General features: G+C 44.6%; 1 protein-coding gene across 2 annotated transcripts; it reads right to left on the bottom strand.

Moving 5' to 3' along the window:
- Positions 1–4474: 4474 nt before the first annotated feature.
- E2F6 (E2F transcription factor 6) lies at positions 4475–26208 on the bottom strand. 2 transcript variants are annotated; one of them, XM_070379123.1, is made up of 7 exons: positions 25791–26208; positions 14227–14281; positions 11553–11769; positions 9634–9790; positions 8571–8684; positions 6711–6867; positions 4475–6201 (listed from the first exon to the last, which is right to left on the bottom strand). In XM_070379123.1, the coding sequence occupies exons 1-7, from the start codon at positions 25896–25898 to the stop codon at positions 6152–6154; spliced, it is 858 nt and encodes a 285-aa protein (XP_070235224.1). In that variant the 5' UTR covers positions 25899–26208; the 3' UTR covers positions 4475–6151. The 2 variants fall into 2 exon arrangements, with proteins under 2 accessions (XP_070235224.1, XP_070235225.1); XM_070379124.1 differs by having other exon boundaries at positions 11553–11693; positions 25791–25843.
- Positions 26209–27084: the final 876 nt, after the last annotated feature.

Raw genomic sequence — 27084 nt, forward strand, 5'->3', positions numbered from 1 at the left:
CAGGCAACAAAAGACACTTAAAGGTAAGAAGCCTCATGGAACTCTGGCTAAACCTGAAAATAATTCCCCCCACCCCATCAATTTCATGCTTGTTCTTTATTTTTCCATTACAACAGCTGCCTTTGGGAACACCTAGAGTAAATTCGAGAAAAATAAGTAAAGAAGATCAGTTACCAGTCTAATGTGGGGTGGATGGTTTGCTTTTCTTTCCGCCTACGCAGCACCTATGCTTCAGGACTGAAATGCTGCAAGAATGCTGGGCCGCGCTTTCCAGCCCAACCGCAAGGCCACTCCATTCATGAGCGGAGTGGCTCTGTGCTGGAACACGCTCAGCGCACAGACTTGTGGGCTACATTCTTGGCCCTACACTTCAGGGCAGTGTAAACAGCTGAAGTGGCCACCTTTGTAGATACCAATCCCGGGTTTTTTACAAATGACTGTAAGGTTTTACCTCCTCTCAGCAGAGTTTCAGGCTATAAATAGAAGAGAACTAGGTATTTACCTGCCTTCCCCACAGCTCCTGCACCGACTACAGAGAATGTAAGGTAACCTTGGAGACAGCCATGAATCACTGCGGCCAATCCTTGTCCTCATCTCAGTAAAGGAGAGTGGAGATGAAGGAGGGAGATGACAGCTCCCAATGGGACTGGCTTGTACTTACTTATACAAGTTCAAACCTTCTTACCATCACACACCATCAGAATGCAGATCTCCCAGAAACTACCCCTATCACAGCCATTTGCTTGGACTGAGGGTCACTGAGGTCATCTTAGATTCGGCAATCAATTCAGAATCATAGGCAATGAGAACTAGAGCAACCCCTTGAACAATGTGGGGCTTTAGGGGAGCCCACCCTGTGCAGTTGAAAACAACTTTTTCTTTTTGGCTGTGCTGGGTCTTCACTGCAGTGCGGGCTTTTCTCTAGTTGCAGAGAGTGGAGGCAACTCTCTAGTTGTGGTGCTCGGGCTTCTCATTGCAGTGACTTCTCCTGTTGCGGAGAAGGGCTCTAGGACTCACAGGCTTCAGGAGTTGCAGCACATGGGCTCAGTAGTTGTGGCTCCCGGGCTCTAGAGCACAGGCTTAGAGTTGTGGCATATGGGCTTAGTGGAAAAGACTCTTGAGAGTCCCTTGGACAGCAAAGAAATCAAACCAATCAGCCCTAAAGGAAATCAACCCTGAATATTCATTGGAAGGACTGCTGCTGAAGCTGAAGCTCCAATCCTTTGGCCACCTGATGCAAAGAGCTGACTCACTGGAAAAGACCCTGATGCTGGGAAAGATTAAAGGCAGGAGGAAAAGGGGACAACAGAGGACGAGATGGTTGGATGGCATCACCAATTCAATGGACATGAATTTGAGCAAGCTCTGGGAGATGATAAAGGACGGGGAAGCCTGGCGTGCTGCAGTCCATGGGGATGCAGAGTCAGACACAACTTAGCAACTGAATAACAATGGGCTTAGTTTCTCAGAGGCATGTGGGACCTTCCTGGATCAGGGATCGAACTGAGTGGCAGGTCTCCTGCATTGGCAGGCAGTTTCTTTACCACTGAGCCACCACATACAACTTTATAGTATGTTTTCCTGTTTGTGGTTCCCCTGTGAGTTCCGCATCTGTGGGTTCGACCAACCTGGGATCATGTAATCCTGCAGTATTTGTTGAAAAAAAATCCACATGTAACTGGACTTGTGTTACTCAAGGGTCAACGGTTTGATGGAATTTTACAGTTAGCCTCCAGGTGAGATTAACAGGGTGGTTTCTCTTATGCCATAGCTGGCCAAGGGCCGGGCTGGGGCTGCCACACCTTGGGGCCATTACAGTAGAAAGTTTCCTCTCCTAGATCCAAGCCCACCCTTCTACACTGTTCTGTCCCCCTGGGGCTGGGCCCTGCAGACCCCATGGCCCTTCCTTCCCTGAGGGCTGGCTGGGTGCTGAGAAGGAAGCAGTGGTGGGAGAATGGATGGCAAGAGGAGACTTCCCTTTTTCTAGCTCCTGTCAGCATCCCTGCAGTGACAGGGCGCTGCGTGGCTCATTTGCAGATACCTTTGGTCACTCCAGCACCAGCCATGGTGTTCTCGGAAGGGCCAGCACTAGTGGCTGTAGCCCCATTAAGTGTGTGTACCAGTGTCCCTCCCCGATCAGACTTGAGCACCAACCACTAGCTGGGTGTCTCCTTCACCAGAGCACTGGTGTGGCATCTCCTCCAGAGATGTGAAGACCTCTCCTGTGGGCTCCCGCGTTATGTGAGTGCTACTTCATCCTGGTGGGTGGCACCTGCTCCCTGAACTATTACTATTTGCTACCTCGAGGTCCCTTTTTGCTACTTCAGCCTCCTTGTATTAACTCCCTCTGAAGCAATACCTACCGTGGTTTTTCTACTGGACCCTGCTTGGTACTTGGTATTAAGAGCGTGTTGTACCATCTTCAGAACAAATACATCTTACTGAAAACATCTAAGGCATTTGTTACTTTCTGTTCAATAGATCCAATGCATGGACAAATGTGATGCTCTGAGAGGTGTAAAGACAGGATGTCTGCAGACTAGATTATGGCAAGGACAGAGAAAAGGACACTCTAGAATATAGTGCTGATTCCTTAACAGTTGTAACTTCTTTCTCCCCAAGTTATTTCATTTAAATATTAATATGCAAAAGTTAGTATGAATTCACTGTATCAACAAGAATGGGCTCTGAAAATTTAAAGTCAATGTCATTCATTCTCAAGCAGCATCTGCTTAATTGGAAACAAGAGATCTGGCAACTGTTAATCCTCCACTAGGTGGCAATCATTACACAAATTCATGTTCGACTCCCATGACTCTAATAGCCAACAAACAGATTTGACAGTTAAATTTTACTGCTCTGAAGCAACCCACAGCAATTGGGGGTGTGCCAAAGGTACAACACTGGTTTGGTGTGAGGCTGTTTTGAGTCTTTCACTCACTGACTTGTAGCAGAGACTGCTGTGTATGCTTAGCCTGCTAGGCTCCTCAGTCCATGAGATTTTCCAGGTAAGAATACTGGAGTGGGTGGTCATTTCCTCATCCAGGGGAATCTTCCCAACCCAGGGATCGAACCCTCATCTCCTGCATTACAGGCAGATTCTTTACCCACTGAGCCACCAGTGGAACCCCACAGCAGAGACTGCTAGTTGTCCCAAAGCATACTAGTTAGGATAGGCTCAATTATGTCACAGTAATAAATTATTAATAGCTCCAAACAAATTAAAATGATTTGACACATTTCATGCTGCATGCAGACTGCCAGGGCAATTCCATGCAGTCAGTCTCAGGGATCCAGGCTGACGGGGACCCCTGGATCTTAGAGCTGCATCACATACAACATATGGCTTTTCTGCATCACCTACAACATATGGCTTTCTGGGGCAGGAAGAGCTACTGCAGAATGATGTGTGGTCTTTTCACCACATCACTGCCTCCTAGTAGCTAACTGGCTAGAACTTCTCACGTGGTCTTACTAGGAGGCTGTCTTCCTGCCTGGATGGGAGAATCAGATCGTCATGTCCAACCACATCGTGTATCTATTCTTCTTTCTTCAACAGCAATAGAACTCTGTTAGCTGGACATGAGGCTGCAACTCCGTCAATGAAGATTCCACTTCTAAATCTAAGGGGCTATGTTGGGTGTAACCTGATGTGGGGTGTAGGAAGTGTCCTCAAGGAGAGGTGTACCCTTCTCTGTAGCAGGCAACAATGTTTGCTAACGTTTTACCCAACTGCCGAGCTTCTCAAACCCTGCTGCTGCTTTATCAACTAAGTTTATACAATATTCTCAACCCGGTGTTGTCACTTCAATTTTCACAGCATCTTCACCCAGATTAGATCCCAACTCAAGAAATCATGTTGTTTCATCAATAAGAAGTAACTCATCTATCAAACTTATTTTTTATAACAAATGTAACAATATGAAAAAAAATTGACATACTGCAAGAATTACCACAATGTGACACAGACATGAAATGAGCAAATGATTTTAGGAAAAGTGCTCATGGACTTGCTGGACACAGGGAGGCCAAACCTTCAGTTTTTAAAAATCACAGTATCGCAAAGCATAGTAAAATGAGGTATGCCCGCACACAGAGATGGGCAGTGCTGTTCAGGACAGAGTGGGGAGGAAGAGCCTGGAGGCCAGGTTTAACGATGTTTACTTTAACAGTTGTAAAAAGAAGAGACGAAACACCAGAAGTTGGAGTGAGGAAAAAGATTCATTTATGTAACGTCTATAATTTACAGAGGGCTTTCGTTTACATGATCTCACTTTACTCTCAGAATGATTTGCAAAGTAAAATACTGTCACATTTCACAAGTAAGGAGCTGCTACTTAGAAAAATGCTACCACCTGTGGCCATGCTGCCTTTGTGGGTTTTGGGGGCATCACCTTCTTTAGCTATTTTTTCCCTCCTCCTCTTTTTTTCTCTCTTGGGAAAGGCTTTTTCTTTGGTGAAAGTGTTAAGTTGCTCAGTTGAGTCCAACTCAGCAACCCCATGGAAATCTCCAGGCAAGAAACTGGGTGGGTACCTCCCCTTAAAATAAATGCTAATGGGCCTTTCCTCTTCTCCTGCCGGTACCCTCTCATTAGGTGGCCTCATCCACTCTCATGTTTAGCCATCACACGTAACTGACAGCTGCCAAATCTACAATGTAGAGCCTGGAATCCTCCGCAGAGCACTTGACCTGTACACACAACTTTCTGCCGCATGGCAAGGCCTGCAGAGGCAACCAGTAGGAACTGTGAGGAGGGAAGAGGCTGGTGTTCAGCTGAGGGACAGGACTGCAAAAGCCACTGGAGCTCGGAGGTATGAGAATCCTAAATACTCGGCATGATTTTCCAGCATGTTGATTTTTTATTCCTAAGCTCTTTTTTTCTACATGGTCCTAATCACACGTTGCTTCAATTCTTTGAAAGCGAGAAAAGTTTAAAATATCAATCTGAATGATATAAGAATCTTGTATGGTATGAGCCAAGTATTATCAGTCTAATTAAACCATTCACTCACTCACTCACTCGTTCAAACATTTATCGAGTGCTTTTCAATTGCCAGGAGTGGCGCAAGGCGCTGGGCTTAACAATGATTAAGACAAAGTCCCTCAAGGAGCTCACAGTCTAATGGTAAACTACTGAGTAAACTGAGGCACAGAGTGGTAATGACTTACCCGATGAGGTAGAAAGAGCGAGGTGCTCGGGAACGTCAGACTAGAGCTGGAGAGAGGGCAGGGGACCACTGACTCACTGTAAATAAACCCCGCTGGTTGAGAAGCAAGGCTGCGTACAGAAACATATTACAAAATCTTGCAAGAAAGGTTAAAATAGTTTTCAACTGTCACCATGACTGAATTAATTCATGTCTTGCACGGAATTCAGTCATGAGCTGATGGCATGTCTACACCTGTCCCCAAAGCTTGGGGCATGTCACCAGTCTGCTTGGACACAATGACTCTATAGAGAGCCTGAAGTCCAATTTTAGCACTGGGAAACCATACTGAAATACTTGCATTAAATCCACAAACTTTAACTGTACACACACATTTATGGTACTTCTACATGTAGAAGTTAGGGAAAAAACTCTCCTCTAATGCTCATTCAGAGGATTCTAATAAGTTATAGACAGACCACAGAAATTAGAGAATATGTCTGTTACTTTCACTATTTACATTATTTTGGCTGTACAAGGGTGAACACTCTCACTTAGATGTATTTCACAAGTGATCTAGACATTATACAAATATGTACAAAGACGTCACATCAGGTGCGTGCGCACACCCATTCATGCAGACATGAACCCGTGTAAGGCAACTTCTTTTGTGACGATACGCGATCCGCGCGGCAAAGGGCAGAGTCCACGAGGAGCTGTCCACCCTGCCTGCCTGTCTGTTTCAGTGACAGCTGTGTAATTCAGTAATTTCTGTAGGCAAGATGACGGCTTCACTGGCAGAAAAGCAGTGAATAATTATAAAAAGAGCTGTTTTCAAATGCAGAAACCGCCATTATCCAGGAATCTAAGGAGCAAAGTGCCTGGAGGCACTCCTGGCCTTGCAGCTACCAAGAATGAGGAACGGCAGGGATGATTTATTGCTCTGAGGATTTTCGTCCACATAGGAGTCCAAGACACTCAATGCATGGACCCTCAAACACCATCAGTTGCTCACTTCAAGCACTTCCTCACTTTGCTGTGGAGGATTTTCTTCTGAAAGATAACAAACACGGGAGAAATCTTCCTAAATGAAGGTCTCAAAGGCAGGCAGCTAAGAGAACATTCAAGATAAAATAGGAAGACCTCAGTCAAGAACCATATTCTTACGTGAGTGGCATAAGGCTAATGTTTCCAGTCTCACAAGGAGTAAACCAGGACTCAAGCATGAGCCTGAGGGCCTGGGTCAGAGGATCAGACAGCCTTCTCTACAGAGACCACACTCCGAAACCAACAACAATTCTAACTTTTCACAGATATCAAAATTACGTGGGATTTAACAACAGGGTTGTTAGCAACAGTAAGCAACTATAGTAAGAATTACCCTGTAATTTTTAACTCATGTTTTTGTAGCTAGGAAGAGTAAAAATATCTGTAAGGTCATAATATTCTTATGAATATTATTAATAAATATTCATATTCATAATATTCATTTGTAAAACTATAAACATTTAAAAACTCATTAGAATCTTAAATTTTCCTAATAACAAAATCAGCCTGTTCACCTTTCTCAGGTTGAGGGTGCTCCAAAGGCTTGCTTTTGGATGAAGAGGTCCCTACATTGTCTGAAGTTTTATTACTTGAGTGGGAACCCTGCTCCACTTCACATAAATAAACGTCAATGGGTCCTTTGGTGCTCCTGATATGTACTGTGATAGAATCCTAGCAAAAGACACAGAAAGCATTAAGAGGAATGAGAGGATTCATGAATTACATTTTTTCACTTATTACAACTGTGAAAGTTTCAAGGGACACTTTTGGAAATTCTCATCCAGGTAGTTTCTTCGCTGTCATATACTTGAGAATATTGTGTACTTGCTTAGCCTGAAGCACAGGAAGCACTCACTAGGAGCATCACCTGAAGTCACAACTTGAGTGTGGCTGGAATAAACAAAAGGTGTTCCTTAACTGTCCGTCATACACTGTCCAGTTAACAGCTGGGGTCTCACGTGGACTGTGGTCTTCTGGGGATAAAAGGCACGGTGGGTGAGAGCTGCTTCACTGAGGGGGGTTAAGTCCCCTATTGCAGTGAAGAGGACACGACTTCAGCACCGACGGGTCTATCGGGCCATCAGCACTCCATCTGTCCTAAGAATGGTCTCACTCCTTGGTTCTGATTCCACCCTGATCACGCATCTTCGACAAGTATCTTTCAACACAAACTTTCCTGCAAGCTGTGGACAGTATTTCCATACATATTAATTTTACTTTTCATTTTAAGTGTTTAATTTAGTGTCCTCCTCTATCTGTGAGTCTTTTATGAGTTTGGCTAGTGAGTTAATTCCCCAGAGCCCTGTTTGACACTGGATCTTAACACTGAGGCCAATTTTTAGCGATTCCTCTAAGAGGCCATGATCGTACGATGGCTAAGAACAGACTCTGAAGCCAGACTGTCTGGGTTTGAATTCTGCTTCTCTCACTTACTGTACGACGGTAAGAAAGTTTCTCTTTCTGTGCTTTAGACTTCTCATCTGTAAGAGGATAATAATCAAGACTACTGAGTTTGTTGTGTTACTCAAAACACATTAAGCACGTTAAAATGGGTGGAGTGCCTTGAGCTGAGCATCAGGGACGCAGCTCACATGCACACACTAGTCACTAAGCTCCCGGGGCTGCAACGACGCACAGCCCAAGCAGCTGGCTTGCCTCCCTCTGTTGTTCAGTCACACAGTGTGTCCAGTTCTTTGTGACCCATGGACTGCAGTCCACCAGGCTCCTCCGTCCATGGGGCTTTCCAGGCAAGAACACTGGAGTGGGGTGCCATTTTCTTCTCCAGAGGATCTTCCCAACACGGAGTGAACCCACATCTCCTGCACTGTAGGTGGATTCTTTACTGCTGAGCCACCAGGGAAGCCCGTTTCCCTTTAAACCTTCGTAAGAATGGGGGTGAGAAGGCAATGGCACCCCACTCCAGTACTCTTGCCTGGAAAATCCCATAGACGGAAGAGCCCGGTGGGCTACAGTCCATGGGGTTGCTAAGAGTCGGACACGACTGAGCGACTTCACTTTCACTTTCACGCATTGGAGAAGGAAATGGCAACCCACTCCAGTGTTCTTGCCTGGAGAATCCCAGGGATGGGGGAGCCTGGTGGGCTGCCGTCTATGGGGTCGCACAGAGTCGGACACGACTGAGGCGACTTAGCAGCAGCAAGAACAGGGGTGGGGGTGGGGTGGAGAATTCTTGCTTGGAGAATCCCCACGTACAGATGAGCTTGGCAGGCTAAAGTCCATTAGGTGGCAAAGAGTCGGACATGACTTGAGCAACTAAGCACGTGCACACACACACACAAACATGCACACACACACACAAACATGCACGCACGATGTGCGTGCACGCACACACACACACAAGCAGGGCTACCTACCTCTTTGGGAGCTGGAACGTCCAATCTGGTTTCTGCCGGCGCTTTAACTGCAATTACGATCTGTTCATGGAAGGCTTGGATGCTGTGAATGTCTTGATACGTCACATATGCTAGTGTAAAAATCAGTTAAGGGTCTCTAAACAGAGGATGGAGATTAAAAAACTATTTCATATGTAATTCTTACTATTTCATCAACGATCCTTAGGATTTTATGAAGTGTTTTACAATATAACTCAAAAAAATTCCTTTACACTACTGTGATAGTGATGACACTTTCTGGAGAAAAAATAGTAATAAAGTCTGGGTGTTTAAAACAAAGACACCACACGAAGGTATTCAAACCTCCCTGTACTTTTCCCTATCATTGCTACATCTTATGAGAACCTCTAGGGAAAAAGTGTTTTGATGAGACTCTCCTAAAATGGAAGGGAGAAAGAATCTGTTGGTAGCAGAAACAACTTAGAACCAGTTTTTCAGGACTATCATGTACTTGTGGGGGTGCTCACATCCCAAACTCTTTTCCATCTCACTACCTGAATTTTTCTCATCTTTTATTGTATTGCTTGAAATTTTACCACTTACCTTATTTAAAGGGTTTCCCCAGCATTTTTTTTTCAACTCCACAGACCTTTTTGACTGAGTCCAGTGACAGCATTTACTTTCCTTCTAATAACTGTATTGTGCAAACAGGAGTTTTTGGCTGGTGTAGAACTTAAGTAAATTTGAAACGTGGACTAGCTCAGGATTGGTGACACCTCAGAAAGGTGCTACATGGGGAACACGACAGCAAAACTGTCTAGGAGACTTGGGAGGAGATCAGAGTCAAAGACAATCTCCCCCTCTGGTCCCAGAGACACTGACCTCAAGAGCATGGCCATCCAACTGTGTCAGGCTTGGTGGACTGGAAAGGCAGTTTCAGTATCATTTCTATGGCAGTTCATTCACTTCTAAAGGTCTGGTTTTGTATCTTAAATATATTAATTAAATTTCCAAGCTGAGCCTACTATTTAAAGTAATTGCTTTGGGAGATTTTTTTTTTTTTTAAGGTACAGATTAAAGGATATCTTTCATTTTCTTTGTCATCTGTTAACTCAAACAACTGCTGAGCACAATCCTTGATTAACTCATCCAGGGCATCTTCCATTGCTGATAAGTCAGATAGCTCCTCCTGCAGCTTCTTCTGTTGGGGCACTGCTCCAAAATTGCTAAGATCAGATCCTCTTTAAAAGAAAAAGATCACTATCAACAACATCTGGGAGATTACAAATTAATACAAGTTAGGTTACTGGAATGTCTCTATAAGTTTACACTGGTGTCTCCCACAACAACAGACAACAGGCAACAAACTCCACTCCTGTTCTCCTGTTGTTCTACACAACTATTACTTCTCGTTGGTTTTTGTCCCCATTTCTTTTCCGACACAGAGACTTTAAAAACAAAACCAACATTATAACCCTCTGGAAATCAGAAGTTCTACGGAAAGCTTACTGAAGTTCAATGAGCAGGGAACTGAGTTAGTAGCACCCAATTTCAGCCCAGCTCTACTTTCCACAGTATAACTTCTGACAAGTTCTTGTCCATTGGTATTTGTGCTCAGTTGTGTCTGACTCTTTTGCGACACTTTGGACTGAAGCCTGCCAGGCTCCTCTGTCTGTGGGATTTTCCAGGCAAAGATAGTGGAGTGCTATTTCCTCTTTTAGGGGATCTTCCTGACTCACAGATCGAATCAGCGCCTCCTGTGTCTTCTGCACTGCAGGTGGATTCTTTACCTATTGAGTCATGGGAGAAGCCTTTTGGCAAGTTATAGTCTTTAAACCCTTTAGTTTTTACACATGAAAAACAGCACATACTGGCCAAATGACAGTTCATCTGCTAAAATTCTGAGTCTTAATTTTTCCCTACAGTGCATATTTAATCTGGTTCTACCTGAATATAATATTTTTTCAAAGATTTATTTTATTACGGTCTGCCCCAATATGATGTGACGAGCAACTGCTGATACTCATTCTTTTCTTTGATCTTTATAGAAAATTAAGAGGGGAGAGGCTGTTACAATTTTACCTTTTGCTTGCTAGTTCTCAAATCTGATTCTAATTAATGATTTAGAACACAATCCAACATTAGCCCCTAGAATGTTAGTTATTATTCAGCAAACATGTTCAAATTAGAATTTGCATTTCTGTACTACTAAAAAAAGAACTTCCTTTTTGAACCCCTTTCCTCTAATAGCGAAGTTAACTACTGAGAATCATTTAATGATGTTTGGTGGTAGATTTTTCTTTTGCCTGCAAGGTATCTAGGTACTTATATGCTGGAAGTGTTTCTTACTGATTCAAAATACTTGTGCGTTGTTAAGTATAACAGCTCCCTTCCTTTGCGCGTGTGTGTGTGTCCCCCACACTTATCTATACATAATATCTACATTTATACCATAAGGTCTTCTTTTCCTGAAATCCTTCCTAATCATATGCTAAGTCCTTACCAACTGACTCTGAGATAGGCAGCCTCCTGAATTTTTTTTAACACTCAGGGAACTGTGTTTCCAAGCCTGACCTGCACCATAACCACTGGGGGTCGCGTTAAGAAGGCGGGCATCTGCGTTCTCCCAGAACTGAACTACAGCTCCTTGCGAGGAGGCCTCTCTGTGTTCACACTCTGGTGCAAGAACCAGTTTTACCACCTTAACTGATCTTCCCCCTGCTATCAGTGATCAATTGGAACTGAAGAAACTTTTATTTTTTTTTTTAATTCCTACACAATCAGATGCCCACTTACCTTGAAAAGTGAAATTCCTAAAACTAAGCATGACTCCACTCAGCTTTTCCATAATATTGGGATGGTATTATATGGCTTTTAATTGGTACCAAGTAGGAAAAAAAAAACAAAAAACACTGATAGTATCTACTTTGTTTTAAGCACAGTATTGTCACTTATTGAGGAGGAAAAAAAAAAAAAAACATGAAAAGTTTGAAAACAACTCACATCCACCGAATATGGTTCTTAGACTTCTTTTCAACCAGGTCGATTCCATCTAAGACGTTGGTGATGTCATACACTCTTCGTTTTCGTACTCCCAGTTTCGTTGCAACCTTGTTTAAGTCAAGAATGCCCCCAGGAGCAGATCTGACAAGATCCATAAATTTTCGAGTTAAATAAACCAGTGATACATCAAAACGAGGTCTCTTCACTTTTAGTGCTTCTGGGAAACAAAACAAACACAATTCGTAAAATTTTAAATAGCATTTCTTTCTCAATTCATTAAAAAGACCATTTATTTCTTCTTGATCAATAACCAGAGACACCTACAGATATTCTACCCACTGACCAAATCATAGCTAATTTTTACAAAATCAACTTCTCAAAGTGGATGAAATATTAGCCTATTCCAGGTAAACAAAGGCTTTAGACTTAAAGGAGTATTTGAAATATGCAACCAGTTTCCACTGAGTATGTCAATCTGATCGGCATCATACCAGACATAAATGGTGAGCCTGCATCTGTATCCATACCACTCTCGGGAACAGGATTAGAAATGATTTAGAATCAAATTTCTCATTTGGTCCTCAAGTCAAGAAATTCTTTATGAAGCAAAGTTAGAGATTTAGCTTTAAAAAAATGTTTAAAATGTCCCTATACATGTCATAGTCTAAACCAACCTGATGAAATCTGGAAAGGGCTTAATCAGTCTTCTAATTAGCATGGTTAGGCTATACCTTGAGGGAAAGTGGTGTGACTATTTTTTAAAATATTCAGTATCCTATATTAACAGATAAACAAATGAATAGGGGAAAATCTCTTTAATTCCCTCATTTATTCATTACTATGGTTTTCCAGATACCCCCTGACACTATGCACACACTTTCACATGCTCACGTATATATGTAAATATATATAGTCTTAAAAAACGAGAATAGAAACATACCACTTTTTAACATATTGTTTTTTAATTCAGTATTATGAACATTCTGATGTGTCAACAAATTTATTTCAACTTTATTCTTTACGGCTGCACGTTTAACTGCACAGAATATTTGCTCAACTCGGCCCAATGCTGGAAATTCAAATTATTTCTAATTTTACTATTTTGCACAATACTTCAAGAAATCTCCTAGAAGCTAATTTTGCATGTGTCTTTGTTTCCTTTAGATAGGTTTCAAGATGTGGACTTGTTGAGTAAAAGCTTATTTTTAAATGCTGCCAAACCTGTTATTCAGGATGTGTGTTCTATCAGTTTTACAAAGTTTATAAGGGCCTCCTCTCTTGCCCTTGCCAGAACTGAATATTATCATTCTTTCCATCTTTCCCAGTTTGATACTAAAATAATAGTTCTTATGGTTTAGTGTGCAGAGGAAATAAATTCTACAAATAATTTAGTTGTCCTCCTGGTGTGGAATATGTGATTAAACTTTTTTTCCTACTTCACAGCACACCACAGAATGCTTCAAAGGACAGTCATCCTATCTTCAATCAGAAATGCTCTTCTTCAGAACCTCTATATTATATTCAACTTAAAGACCACTGGTGGTTACTCCAAGAAACAAAAGGACATATTTTATAATGTAAATGTCTTCTATGTGGAGACTACTCTTATACTTAAAGATTAAACAGGATTAATAGGAATTAAATTTTTTTTAAAAAAGTAGAAGATAGTCACCATTCTATAAGACCTTCCAAGATTACAAATGAGAAATTCTGACTTTTAAAAACATTTAAATCTGACTCTTGACCAAGGCAAGAGTTAACCTGTGTATAATTTATATAATTTAAATCCTATCTGCAGATTCAATCAACCCATCTGTTTGGCTAAGTGAAATCACCATCGTGTTTCTTTGGTAGAGAGACCCCATGGGCAGCAGGGAAGGCCTGGCAGAGACGACCAGCATGGGCAGCTGTGCCAGGGCAGCTTGTGCAGGAAGCAGAACCTGACCCAGGGATAAGACTGCATGCTCAAATCTGAGCAGGAGGATGAATCCTGACTGGACAAGTTACTTAATCCCTCTGGGCCTCCGTTTACTCGTCTATTGAATAGGAATAATAATCCATAGCTTTACTTTGAAAGGTTGCTGTGATAATCCATGCAAAGAGCTGAATACAGGCCAGGCACTGCATGAGCTCGAGACATGAGTCTAAGTCATGGCATGGGGCAGACAAAGGAAACGCTTCCAGAGGAAAACTGGGGGCCACATATGGGTGGGACTGTGGGGGGTGCCAAGAAGAAATGAAGGCTGACGTTAAGATTCATACTGGGTGTCTAGGCACCGTCTATCCCGAGATTAGGACAGGAGTAGATGGAAGCGCACAAGGAACCACAGGAAACCAGGAGGGCAAAGACTGTCCTCACGTTTGTTGCCAAACCGCCTTCAGTTCCACTGATGACAATAACTGCTCTCATAGATCTCTGGGAAATATCCCTAACCACGGACCATTTAGAAAAAAAAGACATTTCCAAAGCAGTGAAGAATAAACTGGCATTTGTGCAGTTTTGTGTGCACGACACCCTACAACCTCAGGAGTTTTTGCTGAAATTCTAAGCTTAACATTTCAGTCTACAAATAGCACATTTTATTTAAGTTACTCATCAACTCAAGTACCTTTAACATAAATCACTGAAATCATAGAACAGCAAAACCTAAAACCTATTCAGGAATCAACTTACTTCTCATGGACACATACTGTACATTATCTTCTAAATTAATCCTTATTTTTGATGGCTGGAAAAGAGAAGATACAGAAATTTAACTTAGTAATTTAAATACAAGCAAACGAATAGCAAAAAAAAAAAAAAAAAGCAAATGAACATTTTACTGGATAACACAAAGGTTTGTCCTTTTTTTCACCCTGGGAAATAATTACGGTGTAAGGAAACCAGTCCTCCTCCTAAACTACATTTATGCCAACTGTCATCACATCTGACAGGGTTTACACACTTGAGTCTCTGAAACTGCACAGGCCTCCACAGGTATGCAAAGTGGAAGTCAAAGTCGCTCAGCTGTGTCCGACTCTGTGCGACCCCATGGACTATACAGTCCATGGAATTCTCCAGGCCAGAATGCTGGAGTGGGTAGCCTTTCCCTTCTCCAGGGTTTCTTCCCAACCCAGGGATGGAACCCAGGTCCCCCTCAGTGCAGGCAGATTCTTTACCAGCTGAGCCACAAGGGAAGCCCATAGCTACGGAAGCAGTAGTTAGAGAGATGGGGTAGGGAGAGAAAGGAAGGTTGGTGGCAGTAGAGGAGTACGAATACTGGAATTTATTACTACATGGACATTAATTTATTGACTGTATCAGGTACTGGGGATAAAGGGGAATTCAGAGGTGATTAGGACTCTGTCTCTGACTCTGGAAGGTGCGGGAGAGATCTACACCCAAACTAACAAACGCTCACCCTTTGCTAACTCACTGTTAAGTGGCTCCAGAGAAATGAGCTCACAAACTTTCATTTTCACAAGCAGCCATGCAGTCCCACGATAATTAATGTAAAAACAGCGTTATCTAATCATGGAAAATAATGCATGTAATGTAACTGGAAACTTCAGTATTAGATTAATAAAACACTTCTTATAAATCCCTGAGGCAACCACGAAATTAATATAACAGGAGCTCCACTGCCAATGCTCATCATTTTACTAGCTACCTGAAGGCTATGAAAGCTTACATAAACTTGTAACATTTGCAGTACATTTAAAAATTGTTTCTTGCAAAACATATATAAATCCTAACCATGAGACTAATAAAGAGAAACCCATATTAGCCTTTTGCTTAGAACAAAGTGTAATGATGTTCTGTGTCTCCAGACAGGCTGTGGGAGGGTTTAGTTTCTGTTTAAGTGAAAAAACTGCCCTCAATGGGGCCACAACAAAATTGGGGGAAGAGGATTTCATGAGCAGCTCTAAGACAATAGTCACCAGAACTCTGGGGTGTAGCCAGCAATTCTCAGGAGGGACCCCCAGCCAAGCCTTGGAAAACAAGCCAGATTTTGCAGAACCTGTGGGAGGTTGGGGAGAGAGGATAAATAATTCTTGGTGCAGGAAGTGACATGAATAAAGGTATGGAAATACAAACCACCTGGTACCTTTTGCAAGGCGGCCTGGCTGGCCAGTGTGAAATTGACTTCTCACTGAGGCTGGAAGGGTCTGCCAGCACCACGCTTGACACAGAGGATTATGAAAGTCATGCCCTGGAGTTTGGCCTTTAGGGTGTAACCAGTGCAGAAATGCCACAGATTTCTGAGCAAGACACGACATCCCTGGGCTCTTGGTTCAGAGATCCAAGTATGGTGGCAATACAGCAAAAAGACTGAGGAATGGGGAAGCCTGAAGGCGAGGTGAGCAGCTAAGTAGCTCTCTCCTTGCTGGTGTTACTATACAAGCCTTGGCACAATGGTTCCCTTATCATTCATGACAAGATGATGGCATCTGTCAGCAAGCTAACTTGATACGGAATAACTCCCCTGAAGCAGAATTCCACTGTAAAATTAACTTAGTTGCTGGAATTTAAACACCTGCAGGTACCCCTGCTGGGTGCAAAACCAGAATGGGGAGCCCATCCTGGGGCAGGGACTCTGCCTGGCTGGCTCTCAGCACAGTGCTGACAACAGTGACACACTGAAAGAAAGAAAAGTGAAGTTGCTCAGTCATGTCCCACTCTTTGCAACCCTATGGACTAGCCCACCAGGCTCCTCTGTCCATGGTGATTCTCCAGGCAAGAATACTGAAGTGGGTTGCCATTTCCTTCTCCAAGGGATCTTCCCAACCTAGGGATCAAACCCAGGTCTCCCACATTGCAGGCAGACTATTTACCCTCTGAGCCACCAGGGACACGTTGAAGGGCAGTCCTATTGAAGCCAAACTTCAGACCAGGGTGACCAAGTGTCACTGCTTTTTTTACATTCAACCCTTCTACTAAAAGACTATGAAACAGAGTTGAACTATTGATGCAAGATTCTTAAAAGAAAAAAAAATCCATCCTCATCACAGGGACCTGAAACACCCATCAACAGACACCCTAAGTTGCTGCTGCTGAGTCACTTCAGTCGTGTCCGACTCTGTGCAACCCCACAGACAGCAGCCCACCAGGCTCCCCCGCCTCTGGGATTCTCCAGGCAAGAACACTGGAGCGGGCTACCATTTCCTTCTCCAGTGCATGAAAGTGAAAAGTGAAAGTGAAGTCACTCAGTGTCCGACCCCTAAGTTGCTACACTACTTCAATCACTATAGTGTCACAATCAACCCTGAGAATGAACATGGACGGGATTAACAGAGCAGCAGCCCTAGGGGTCGTGCTGCAGATGAGACTTCTGTTCTTGGTTCAGAGCGGCAGGGCCCAGGCCCCCACTTGGACTGCCTCCCTATCTGCTCTCCACATGTGCCCCACGGGCGCCTTTCCTGCTCCAGACCCCTCCCTCTGGTCTCCTTATCTAGAAGGCTGCTATTCATGGCTTGGCACGGGGATGGTGGTACCTCAATTAGTAACATGAGAACGTATGACTTTCTTTCCCCCACATTCTTTGCTATAAACCACATATTGGGTATACTTAGATCTGTGGGGAAAACAACATCCATTCGTTTTGGTACCCCCCCCCCCGACCCCCCGCAACCAAACAAAAAAACCCTCTCTCTTTATTTTGGAGGACTCACGATAGTATCATGGCCTCTCAAGGGCAGACCTCCCAAGTAAAGATCGTGTAAATCCTACAGACCTACAATTCAGGAGATTTCCAATGTGTCAACAGCAATGACACATTCATCTCATTTATACTCAAGTTCGTGGCTTAAGATGGGGTTCAGGACCACCAGGACTTCTCAGGTGCAGGGAGACTCTTCCCTCCTCTGTAACACAGTGTAGGGACAGACCTCTATTAGAGCCCACTTTCCAAGCTACTGTGAAGCTCAAACGACCAATTCTGTAAACTGTAAAAATCCCAAGAAAGCATACACACACACTCACAGAAGTCGCTCAGTCGTGTCCGACTCTTTGCGACCCCATGGATTGTAGCCCACCAGGTTCCTCGGTCCATGGGATTTTCCAGGTATGAATACTGGAGTGGGTTGCCGTTTCCTTCTCCAAGAAAGCATAAGGGACTATTATTATTGTTGTCCTGTTTGAACCAGAACAGTTCTTGGTACATTCAGGCACTTGGTAAACATCTGTTAAACTAATGAATGGAAGAGTGAACAGGACCTTGTCACGCATGATGTCAACTGATAAACAACAATGTGTATTTACAGACACAGGGACCCCGGGAAAAGACGCCCTCTTGGATACCCCATCCGTAAGGATCACTGAGACTAGAAGGCCTCATGTTCTGCTTTCAGTACAAATTTATCACCTGGAGAGACTCAGTCTGACAATCCTGGTGAGCCTTTCCAGCTATGCTAACTCTGGTGAACCACATTCGACAGACAGGTGAGGAGCTTTCCCTTGTCTCACAGGCCTAAAGATCTGGAGGAACTATATTTGAGGTTATACTTAACGAGCTACACCGAAGGAGCCTGAATTCCTACCTTATTCTGAGCATAAAATCTGGTATTTTGAGGGTCAAATTATCCCAGATTCGGCCAATGGGAACCTTTTCAAAGCGGCTCCTGCACAGGACACATCTTTTACCTTCTCGGCATCTCGAGGATGGCAGTCCTCAGAGGAACACCCTCAAACTGCTATGGCACTAGATGCTGCTGCTTCTAGTGCTGACAACCCACCCCCGGGGGCACTGCCAACATTTCTGTTCCTTCAAGGAGTCTCCCTGAGAGGCTATGCTAAGGCATTTCCTTGAGGACCTGCCCACGGACAGCCTGCTCTGCTCAGTAGCATATGACTCTGTGACCCCCCAGACTGTAGCCTGCGCGTCTCTGTCCATGGGACTTCCCAGGCAAGCATACTGGAGTGGGTTGCCATTTCCTCCTCCAGGAGATCTTCCCGACCCAGGGATCCAACCCGCGTCTCCTGCATTGGCAGGATTCCTTACTGCTGAGCCAGCAGAGGAACCCAAAGGAGAGCCTGGTAGCAGCCAAACCTCAAGACTGGGCTTCCTAAAAAAGCTTGCGGTTCAAACACTCAAACTGCTCTCCTCCCTTGCTCGGGTCTATTGGTCTGCTTCCATCTTGGCAGAGCCTTCACCTGAAACCACAGAGGCTGTCAAATATTCAAACTGCCCCTCCCACTTGTTCGGGGCTATTAGTCTGTCTCCATCCTGAAACCACGGAGGCTGCACTCAGCGCACACAACTCTCTAGGAACCAGCAGCTCCTGGTGGGCAGGTCAGCACGTCCCAAGTCATTTCACTGATGCTCCAAGTTCCCACATCTCAAAACCTACACTTTGCAATTTGAGATCTCAAAGGAGAAAGAAATAAAAGATGAGTTTTAGGGGCTAAAATCTTAAACACTGCTTATAAATTGGTTAAAAATGTCTCTATACAGAGATGCTCGCTTATCCTGAACCAGCCTGCTTGGGGGAGTAATATCCCTTTAAGAGCTCTGCAGACACATACCTTTTTCCAGCGATCTGCTTTCTAGTCATACATGCAAGTTTTCCTAATTTTTCAATGTGTAGACTAAATTCTATCTCTAATCATATTGTGCCTTCATAAAATTCCAGTTTTCAAGCCATTTACCCCTGGAGGGAACATCAAATACTCAGCTGTACACATAACTATTTTTTTGCATAGCATTTAATAATACATAGTCTACTAAATACTTCTAGTCATCATCCAGTTTTTCTAAAAAATGCTGAGAGAGGTGTTGAAATCACCATTTCACAGCCAGGAAAATAAACATTCATGCATTCAAACATTTAGAGAGTACCTACTTCATTCACTTAACAGCTATTTACCAAAATAGCTTTTTTGTTTTCGCAAGAAGCCCCAGATATGCTGGGGATGTACCAATGAAAGGCCAGAGCTGCTGCCCAGGGCTAGAAGTGCCCCCATGCTGAGGAAGGGGTATGCAGGAGGCTCACAGGAGTGCCCAGCCCAGAGGCTGGGTCAGCAAGGCTGCCCACAAATGACCTGTAATGGGAACCACGGGTGGTAATAAGGGAAAGTGTGCTCTGAAGAAAAAATTTCTTACAGGTGGAAGTGCAGAGATATAGACGTCCTGAAGAATATAGACATATGGAAAATTCAGCAACCATAAGCAGTTCAGCAAAGATAAACTCAGGAGTCTGATGACATTAAGAAGTTGCTCCTCTATGATGAGAGCTGCTGGGAACCATGACAGATTCTTTAAGCCAAATGACGTGATTGGAAATACACTTTAAAAAGACCATTATGGTTAGTTACTATGTGGAGAATATATAGAAAAATCAGGGACAAGATGAGAAGCAGGAAAACTAGTTGAGAAGATAGCAATTCGAAAGGCAGACGACAGCTAGAAGTGGCAAGTACTGGTGATTAATTTCTATTAGACAGGATGGAGGGGGTCCATTTGGAAAAGGTAAAGATGACGTGTAGGATACCCGCTAGGTATTTGTTGCAATATGAGATCGAGAGTTGTTGCTTAAGTATGACAATGAATTCCACTTCAGGTATATGAGTCTGAAATCTACGTAGAGGTGTGTAGTAGACAATTGGAAAGCTCTGAGCCAATTTACAGATTTGGGAGTCACGACATGGTAACCAAAACTACCAGAGTGGATTGTTGTTTAGTCGCTAAGTTGTGTCCCACTTTTGTGACCCCATGGATTGTAGCCCGTCAGCCTCCTCTGCCCATGGGATTTCCCAGGCAAGAATACTGGAGTAGGTTGCCATTTCCTTCTCCAGGGGATCTTCCCTACCCAGGGGACTGAATCTGTGTCTCCTGCACTAGCAGGCAGATTCTTCACCACTGAGCCATCAGAGAAGCCCTACCAGAGTGGATAAGATTATCTGAAACTTCAAGGGATACGTGTATCTTCTGATATTAAATGCAAAATAAAGTGCTTTTTTCCAAATAAGAGTTCAGAGCTTTTATCAAATTCTAAAATAAGAAGAAGAAAGCCTATGACAAACCTAGACAGCATATTAAAAAGCAGAGACATTACTTTCCCGACAAAGGCCCGTCTAGTCAAAGGTATGGTTTTTCCAGTAGTCATGTATGGATGTGAGAGTTGGACCATAAAGAAAGCTGAGTGCCGAAGAACTGATGCATTGGAACTGTGGTGTTGGAGAAGACTCTTGAGAGTCCCTTGGACTGCAAGGAGACCCAACCAGTCAATCCTAAAGAAAATCAGGCCTGAATATTCATTGGAAGGGCTGAAGATGAAGCTGAAGTGCTAATACTTTGGCCACCTGATGCAAAGAACGGACTCAGTGGAAAAGATTCTGATGCAGATTGAAGGCAGGAGGACAAGGGGATGACAGAGAATGAGATGGTTGGGTGGCATCACTGACTTGATGGACATGAGTTTGAGCAAGCTCCAGGAGTTGGTGATGGACAGAGCAGCCTGGTGTGCTGCAGTTCACGGTGGCAGAGAGTCAGACACAACTAAGCTGAACTAAAAAGAATAAGACCACCAGTACAAATAGTAACAGAAGTCACAAGAGTGCTGAATGACATCCCATATTAAGAAACTGTGGAGAAGGCTGAAGAGCCAAGTAAGACCAACATGGAAGGGATGGGAAAAGGAAGAGTTTACAAAAGAGAACACGAGAGGCCAGAGAGGCAGACAGAGTGCTGAGAGTATGTGCCCAAGGGGACATCAATGGTGAGTTTCCAACAGAGTGAGTGGTCCATCGTGTTAAAACCACATCCGCTGGACCTGACAAGGTTGCTGGGGATCTTGGTTAGGACAGTCCTGGAGTTGTGCATAGGGCTGAGGTCCCCCAGCAGCAGGTCAAGGTGGTAATGAGATGTGAGCAAGAAAACCCAGAGTGCAAACAACTTTTTCAAAGAGTTTGGCTGTGAAGGGGAAGTGATATAGTAGGCGGAAAGGCATAAAGGATTAAAGGAGGGATCTCTCAAAATGGAAATGGGATTTAGGACATGGTTGGGTCAGGAAGACCCAATGGAGAAGGGATAGGCTACCCACTCCAGTATTCTTGGGCTTCCCTTGTGGCTCAGCTGGTAAAGAATCCGCCTGCAATGCAGGAGACCTGGGTTTGATCCCTGGTTTGGGAAGAACCCCTGGAGAAGGGAACGGCTACCCACTCCACTACTCTGACCTGGAGAATTTCGTGGTCTGTATAGTCCATGGGGGTTGCACCAGCGACTTTTCACTTCACTTAAGTAGTTGAGAATTTACCACCTGGAATTGGACACTGGGAGGTTCAACCCAGGCTTTTCTACTTACTAACCACAGAAAAACCACTTAACATCTCCAAGTATATCTTGGCAACTGTCAAACAAGAATAATCCCTTAGGACTGCTGTGCAGAATTAAATGAGATGGCACTCATCAACTATTCTGGAGCACTGAGTCCTCCTTGTGTCTGGATAATCTGACTTCGGGAAATGTTTATTTACTAGTAATGGGAAGAAACCAGCAGAGAGGTCGAGAATGCGGGAAGAAATGGGAACTGACGGGTTCCTTCCATGGAAAAGTCCTGATAATCAAGGAGAATACATGGCATGCAGTCCAGAGCAACAGAAGAATTCAATGTTTCACAGGGAGTCTTACTCTCCCTTGCGTTTTCGGTGTCAAACAGGATGCAAGACCACAACCTGTTGAATGAGGGGGGCAGAGATACCCCACGCCCAAGGTAAGAGAAACCCAAGTAAGATGGTAGGTGTTGCAAGAGGGCATCAGAGGGCAAACACACTGAAACCATACTCACAGAAAACTAGTCAGTCTAATCACACTAGGACTACAGCCTTGTCTAACTCAATGAAACTAAGCCATGCCCGTGGGGCAACCCAAGACAGGCGGGTCATGGTGGAGAGATCTGACAGAATGTGGTCCACTGGAGAAGGGAATGGCAAACCACTTCAGTATTCTTGCCTTGAGAACCCCATGAACAGTATGAAAAGGCAAAATGATAGGATACTGAAAGAGAAACTCCCCAGGCCAGTAGGTGCCCAATATGCTACTGGAGATGAGTGGAGAAATAACTCCAGAAAGAATGAAGGGATGGAGCCAAAGCAAAAAGAATACCCAACTGTGGATGTGACTGGTGATAGAAGCAAGGTCTGATGCTGTAAAGAGCAATATTGCATAGGAACCTGGAATGTCAGGTCCATAAATCAAGGCAAATTGGAAGTCATCAAACAAGAGATGGCAAGAGTGAATGTCGACATTCTAGGAATCAGCGAACTGAAATGGACTGGAATGGGTGAATTTAACTCAGATGACCATTATATCTACTACTGCAGGCAGGAATCCCTCAGAAGAAATGGAGTGGCCATCATGGTCAACAAAAGAGTCCAAAATGCAGTACTTGGATGCAATCTCAAAAATGACAGAATGATCTGTTTGTTTCCAAGGCAAACCATTCAATATCACAGTAATCCAAGTCTATGCCCCAACCAGTAACGCTGAAGAAGCTGAAGTTGAACGGTTCTATGAGACCTACAAGACCTTTTAGAACTAACACCCAAAAAAGATGTCCTTTTCATTACAGGGGACTGGAATGCACAAGTAGAAAGTCAAGAAACACCTGAAGTAACAGGCAAATTTGGCCTTGGAATACGGAATGAAGCAGGGCAAAGACTAATAGAGTTTTGCCAAGAAAATGCACTGGTCTTAACAAACACCCTCTTCCAACAACACAAGAGAAGACTCTATACATGGACATCACCAGATGGTCAACACCGAAATCAGATTGATTATATTCTTTGCAGCCAAAGATGGAGAAGCTCTATACAGTCAGCAAAAACAAGACGAGGAGCTGACTGCGGCTCAGACCATGAACTCCTTATTGACAAATTTAGACTTAAATTGAAGAAAGTAGGGAAAACCACTAGACCATTCAGGTATGACCAAAGTCAAATCCCTTATGATTATACAGTGGAGTGAGAAATAGATTTAAGGGCCTAGATCTGATAGATAGAGTCCCTGATGAACTATGGAATGAGGTTCGTGACATTGTACAGGAGACAGGGATCAAGACCATTCCCATAGAAAAGAAATGCAAAAAAGCAAAATGGCTGTCTGGGGAGGCTTACAAACAGCTGTGAAAAGAAGAGAAGCGAAAAGCAAAGGAGAAAAGGAAAGATATAAGCATCTGAATGCAGAGTTCCAAAGAATAGCAAGAAGAGATAAGAAAGCCTTCCTCAGCGATCAATGCAAAGAAATAGAGGAAAACAACAGAATGGGAAAGACTAGGGATCTCTTCAAGAAAATCAGAGATACCAAAGGAACATTTCATGCAAAGATGAGCTCGATAAAGGACAGTAATGGTATGGACCTAACAGAAGCAGAAGATATTAAGAAGAGATAGCAAGAATACACAGAAGAACTGTACAAAAAAGATCTTCATGACCCAGATAATCACGATGGTGTGATCACTGACCTAGAGCCAAACATCCTGGAATGTGAAGTCAAGTGGGCCTTGGAAAGCATCACTACGAACAAAGCTAGTGGAGGTGATGGAATTCCAGTTGAGCTGTTCCAAATCCTGAAAGATGATGCTGTGAAAGTGCTGCACTCAATATGCCAGCAAATTTGGAAAACTCAGCAGTGGCCACAGGACTGGAAAAGGTCAGTTTTCATTCCAATCCCAAAGAAAGGCAATGCCAAAGAATGCTCAGACCACCCCACAATTGCACTCATCTCACACACTAGTAAAGTAATGCTCAAAATTCTCCAAGCCAGGCTTCAGCAATATGTGAACCGTGAACTTCCTGATGTTCAAGCTGGTTTTAGAAAAGGCAGAGGAACCAGAAGTCAAATTGCCAACATCCGCTGGATCATGGAAAAAGCAAGAGAGTTCCAGAAAAATATCTACTTCTACTTTATTGACTATGCCAAAGCCTTTGACTGTGTGGATCATAATAAACTGTGGAAAATTCTGAAAGAGATGGGAATACCAGACCACCTGATGTACCTCTTGAGAAATTTGTATGCAGGTCAGGAAGCAACAGTTAGAGCTGGACATGGAACAACAGACTGGTTCCAAACAGGAAAAGGAGTTCGTCAAGGCTGTATATTGTCACCCTGTTTATTTAACTTATATGCAGAGTATATCATGAGAAACGCTGGATTAGAAGAAACACAAGCTGGAATCAAGATTGCCGGGAGAAATATCAATAATCTCAGATATGCAGATGACACCACCCTTATGGCAGAAGTGAAGAGGAACTCAAAAGCCTCTTGATGAAAGTGAAAGTGGAGAGTGAAAAAGTTGGCTTAAAGCTCAATATTCAGAAAACGAAGATCATGGCATCCGGTCCCACCACTTCATGGGAAATAGATGGAGAAACAGTGTCAGACTTTATTTTTCTGGGCTCCAAAATCACTACAGATGGTGACTGCAGCCATGAAATTAAAAGACGTTTACTCCTTGGAAGGAAAGTTATGACCAACCTAGATAGCATATTCGAAAGCAGAGACATTACTTTGCCAACAAAGGTCCGTCTAGTCAAGGCTATGGTTTTTCCTGTGGTCAGTATGGATGTGAGAGTTGGACTGTGAAGAAGGCTGAGTGCCAAAGAATTGATGCTTTTGAACCATGGTGTTGGAGAAGACTCTTGAGAGTCCCTTGGACTGCAAGGAGATCCAACCAGTCCATTCTGAAGGAGATCAGCCCTAGGATTTCTTTGGAAGGAATGATGCTAAAGCTGAAACTCCAATACTTTGGCCACCTCATGTGAAGAGTTGACTCACTGGAAAAGACTCTGATGCTGGGAGGGATTGGGGGCAGGAGGAGAAGGGGAGGACAGAGGATGAGATGGCTGCATGGCATCACTGACTCGATGGACGTGAGTCTGAGTGAACTCCGGGAGTTGGTGATCCTATGAGGTCAGTAGGAGACATGAGGAGGCCGCAGAGAAACCTAAAAAGAGCTTGCAGAGATCCACCGAGATAAAGATGGAAGAGCGTGCCAGTGTCAGGCACAGCTGTACAATTTTCTCCAACACTGCTCTGTGGCCCGAAGGAAAGATCGAGGAGGCTGACAACGTTATTTTGGAACACATGTAAAGGATAATGCAAAGGGTTTCAGCGGACGACGATGGCTCTGGTTCAGAGGATGTGACAGGCTGTGCGAGAAGCCGGGAGCCCGAGGGAGCAGCCCCGGGGCCACCCTGGGGCCCGGAGACCGCCCCCCCCCCCACGCACGCCGTTCCCCGCCGCCCACCCCGGGGGGGCTTACCAGCAGGCCCTCCACGTTGATGGGGTCGCGGCAGCGGCGGCGCACCGTCTCCTCTGCCGGGTCCACGAGCAGGCTGGGCAGCTTCCGCGCCGGCCGCTGCTGACTCATGCTGCCCGGCCAGTCGCTCCTCGCCTCGCACCCCCGAGAGCTCTCCCGCCTTCTCCCGCTCGGCTCGGGCGACGCCCCCCCCACAACACAACACGCCGGGTCCCGGGGGGTAGGCGGGCGGGAGGGGAAAAGGGGGCGCCGTCAAGCACGAACCGGGCCCCTGGCCGGCTCAGAGGCGCCGCCTAACTAGACCCGCTGGCGGACCAGACGCGACCCCGGGACGTAGGACGCGGGCGGGCTACAGAGCACCGTGACCCGCGCAACTCAGGACGCCAATCCCGCCATCTTCCCGCATGCGCAGTGCGCCACCGCCCCCCCAGTGCGCATGCGCGCCGCTGCCGCCGCCGCCGCCGCCGCCGCCACCTGATCATTCCCCACGAGCCGCGCGCGGCCCCCAGCCGGGCGGAACGAGGGGGAGCCCGGGAAATCCCGGAGGGCGGAGTCCGCGGAGAGGACGACACCGCGAGAGGAAGATACGGCGCCGGAGGTCCAGACGGAGGGGTCGGGGCGGGAGGGACCCAGACCGCTGGGACAACTGGCTTGTGCCCCTCGGAGTTCTTGACACTAACCACACTAATAACTGAACGTTCTCAGCGCGCAGGGAGTTACTTTACATCTCAGGCACTTGCCCACTGCTGATGCTTTTTCGTCAGTGTTGGTCACCGAACCGTCGTGGAATTATTTACTGATGTGCGTCTTTTTTTTTTTTCCTTCTCCTTCTTTCTTCCTTCCAAATGAAAATTTGAGAAATAAATGATTCCCTATGGTGTTAGAGATCGTGGTGGACACAGGAGTTGCTCCTTTGAATTTGGCACTATCTCCGATTCCAGTGGAGGAGACAGATAAAGGAAATGTTTAAAGCTAGAAGAATTGATGCTTTTGAACTGTGGTGTTAGAGAAGACTCTTGAGTCCCTTGGACTGCCTTAGCCAACAAAGGCCCGTCTAGTCAAAGCTATGGTTTTTCCAGTAGTCATGCATGGATGTGAGAGTTGGACTATAAAGAAAGCTGAGCGCCGAAGAACTGATGCTTTTAAACTGTTGTGGTGGAGAAGACTTGAGAGTCCCTTGGACTGCAAAAAGAGATCCAACCAGTCCATCCTAAAGGAAATCAGTCCTGAATATTCACTGGAAGGACTGATGCTGAAGCTGAAATTCCAATACTTTATTGGAATTTGATTCGAAGAA

Source organism: Bos mutus, chromosome 11 (assembly GCF_027580195.1).
Source record: "Bos mutus isolate GX-2022 chromosome 11, NWIPB_WYAK_1.1, whole genome shotgun sequence".
Lineage (NCBI taxonomy): Eukaryota > Metazoa > Chordata > Mammalia > Artiodactyla > Bovidae > Bos > Bos mutus.

Bases quoted from the DNA above. Each gene is read 5' to 3' on its own strand.
- E2F6 (XM_070379123.1), bottom strand. From the start codon at position 25,898: ATGAGTCAGCAGCGGCCGGCGCGGAAGCTGCCCAGCCTGCTCGTGGAC. The intron at 11,770-14,226 runs GTAAGTTGATTC...TTTGTTTCCCAG, and splicing joins ACAGTATGTGTCCATGAGAA to AAGCACTAAAAGTGAAGAGA. The intron at 8,685-9,633 runs TATCCTTTAATC...CTGATTTTTACA, and splicing joins ATGACAAAGAAAATGAAAGA to CTAGCATATGTGACGTATCA.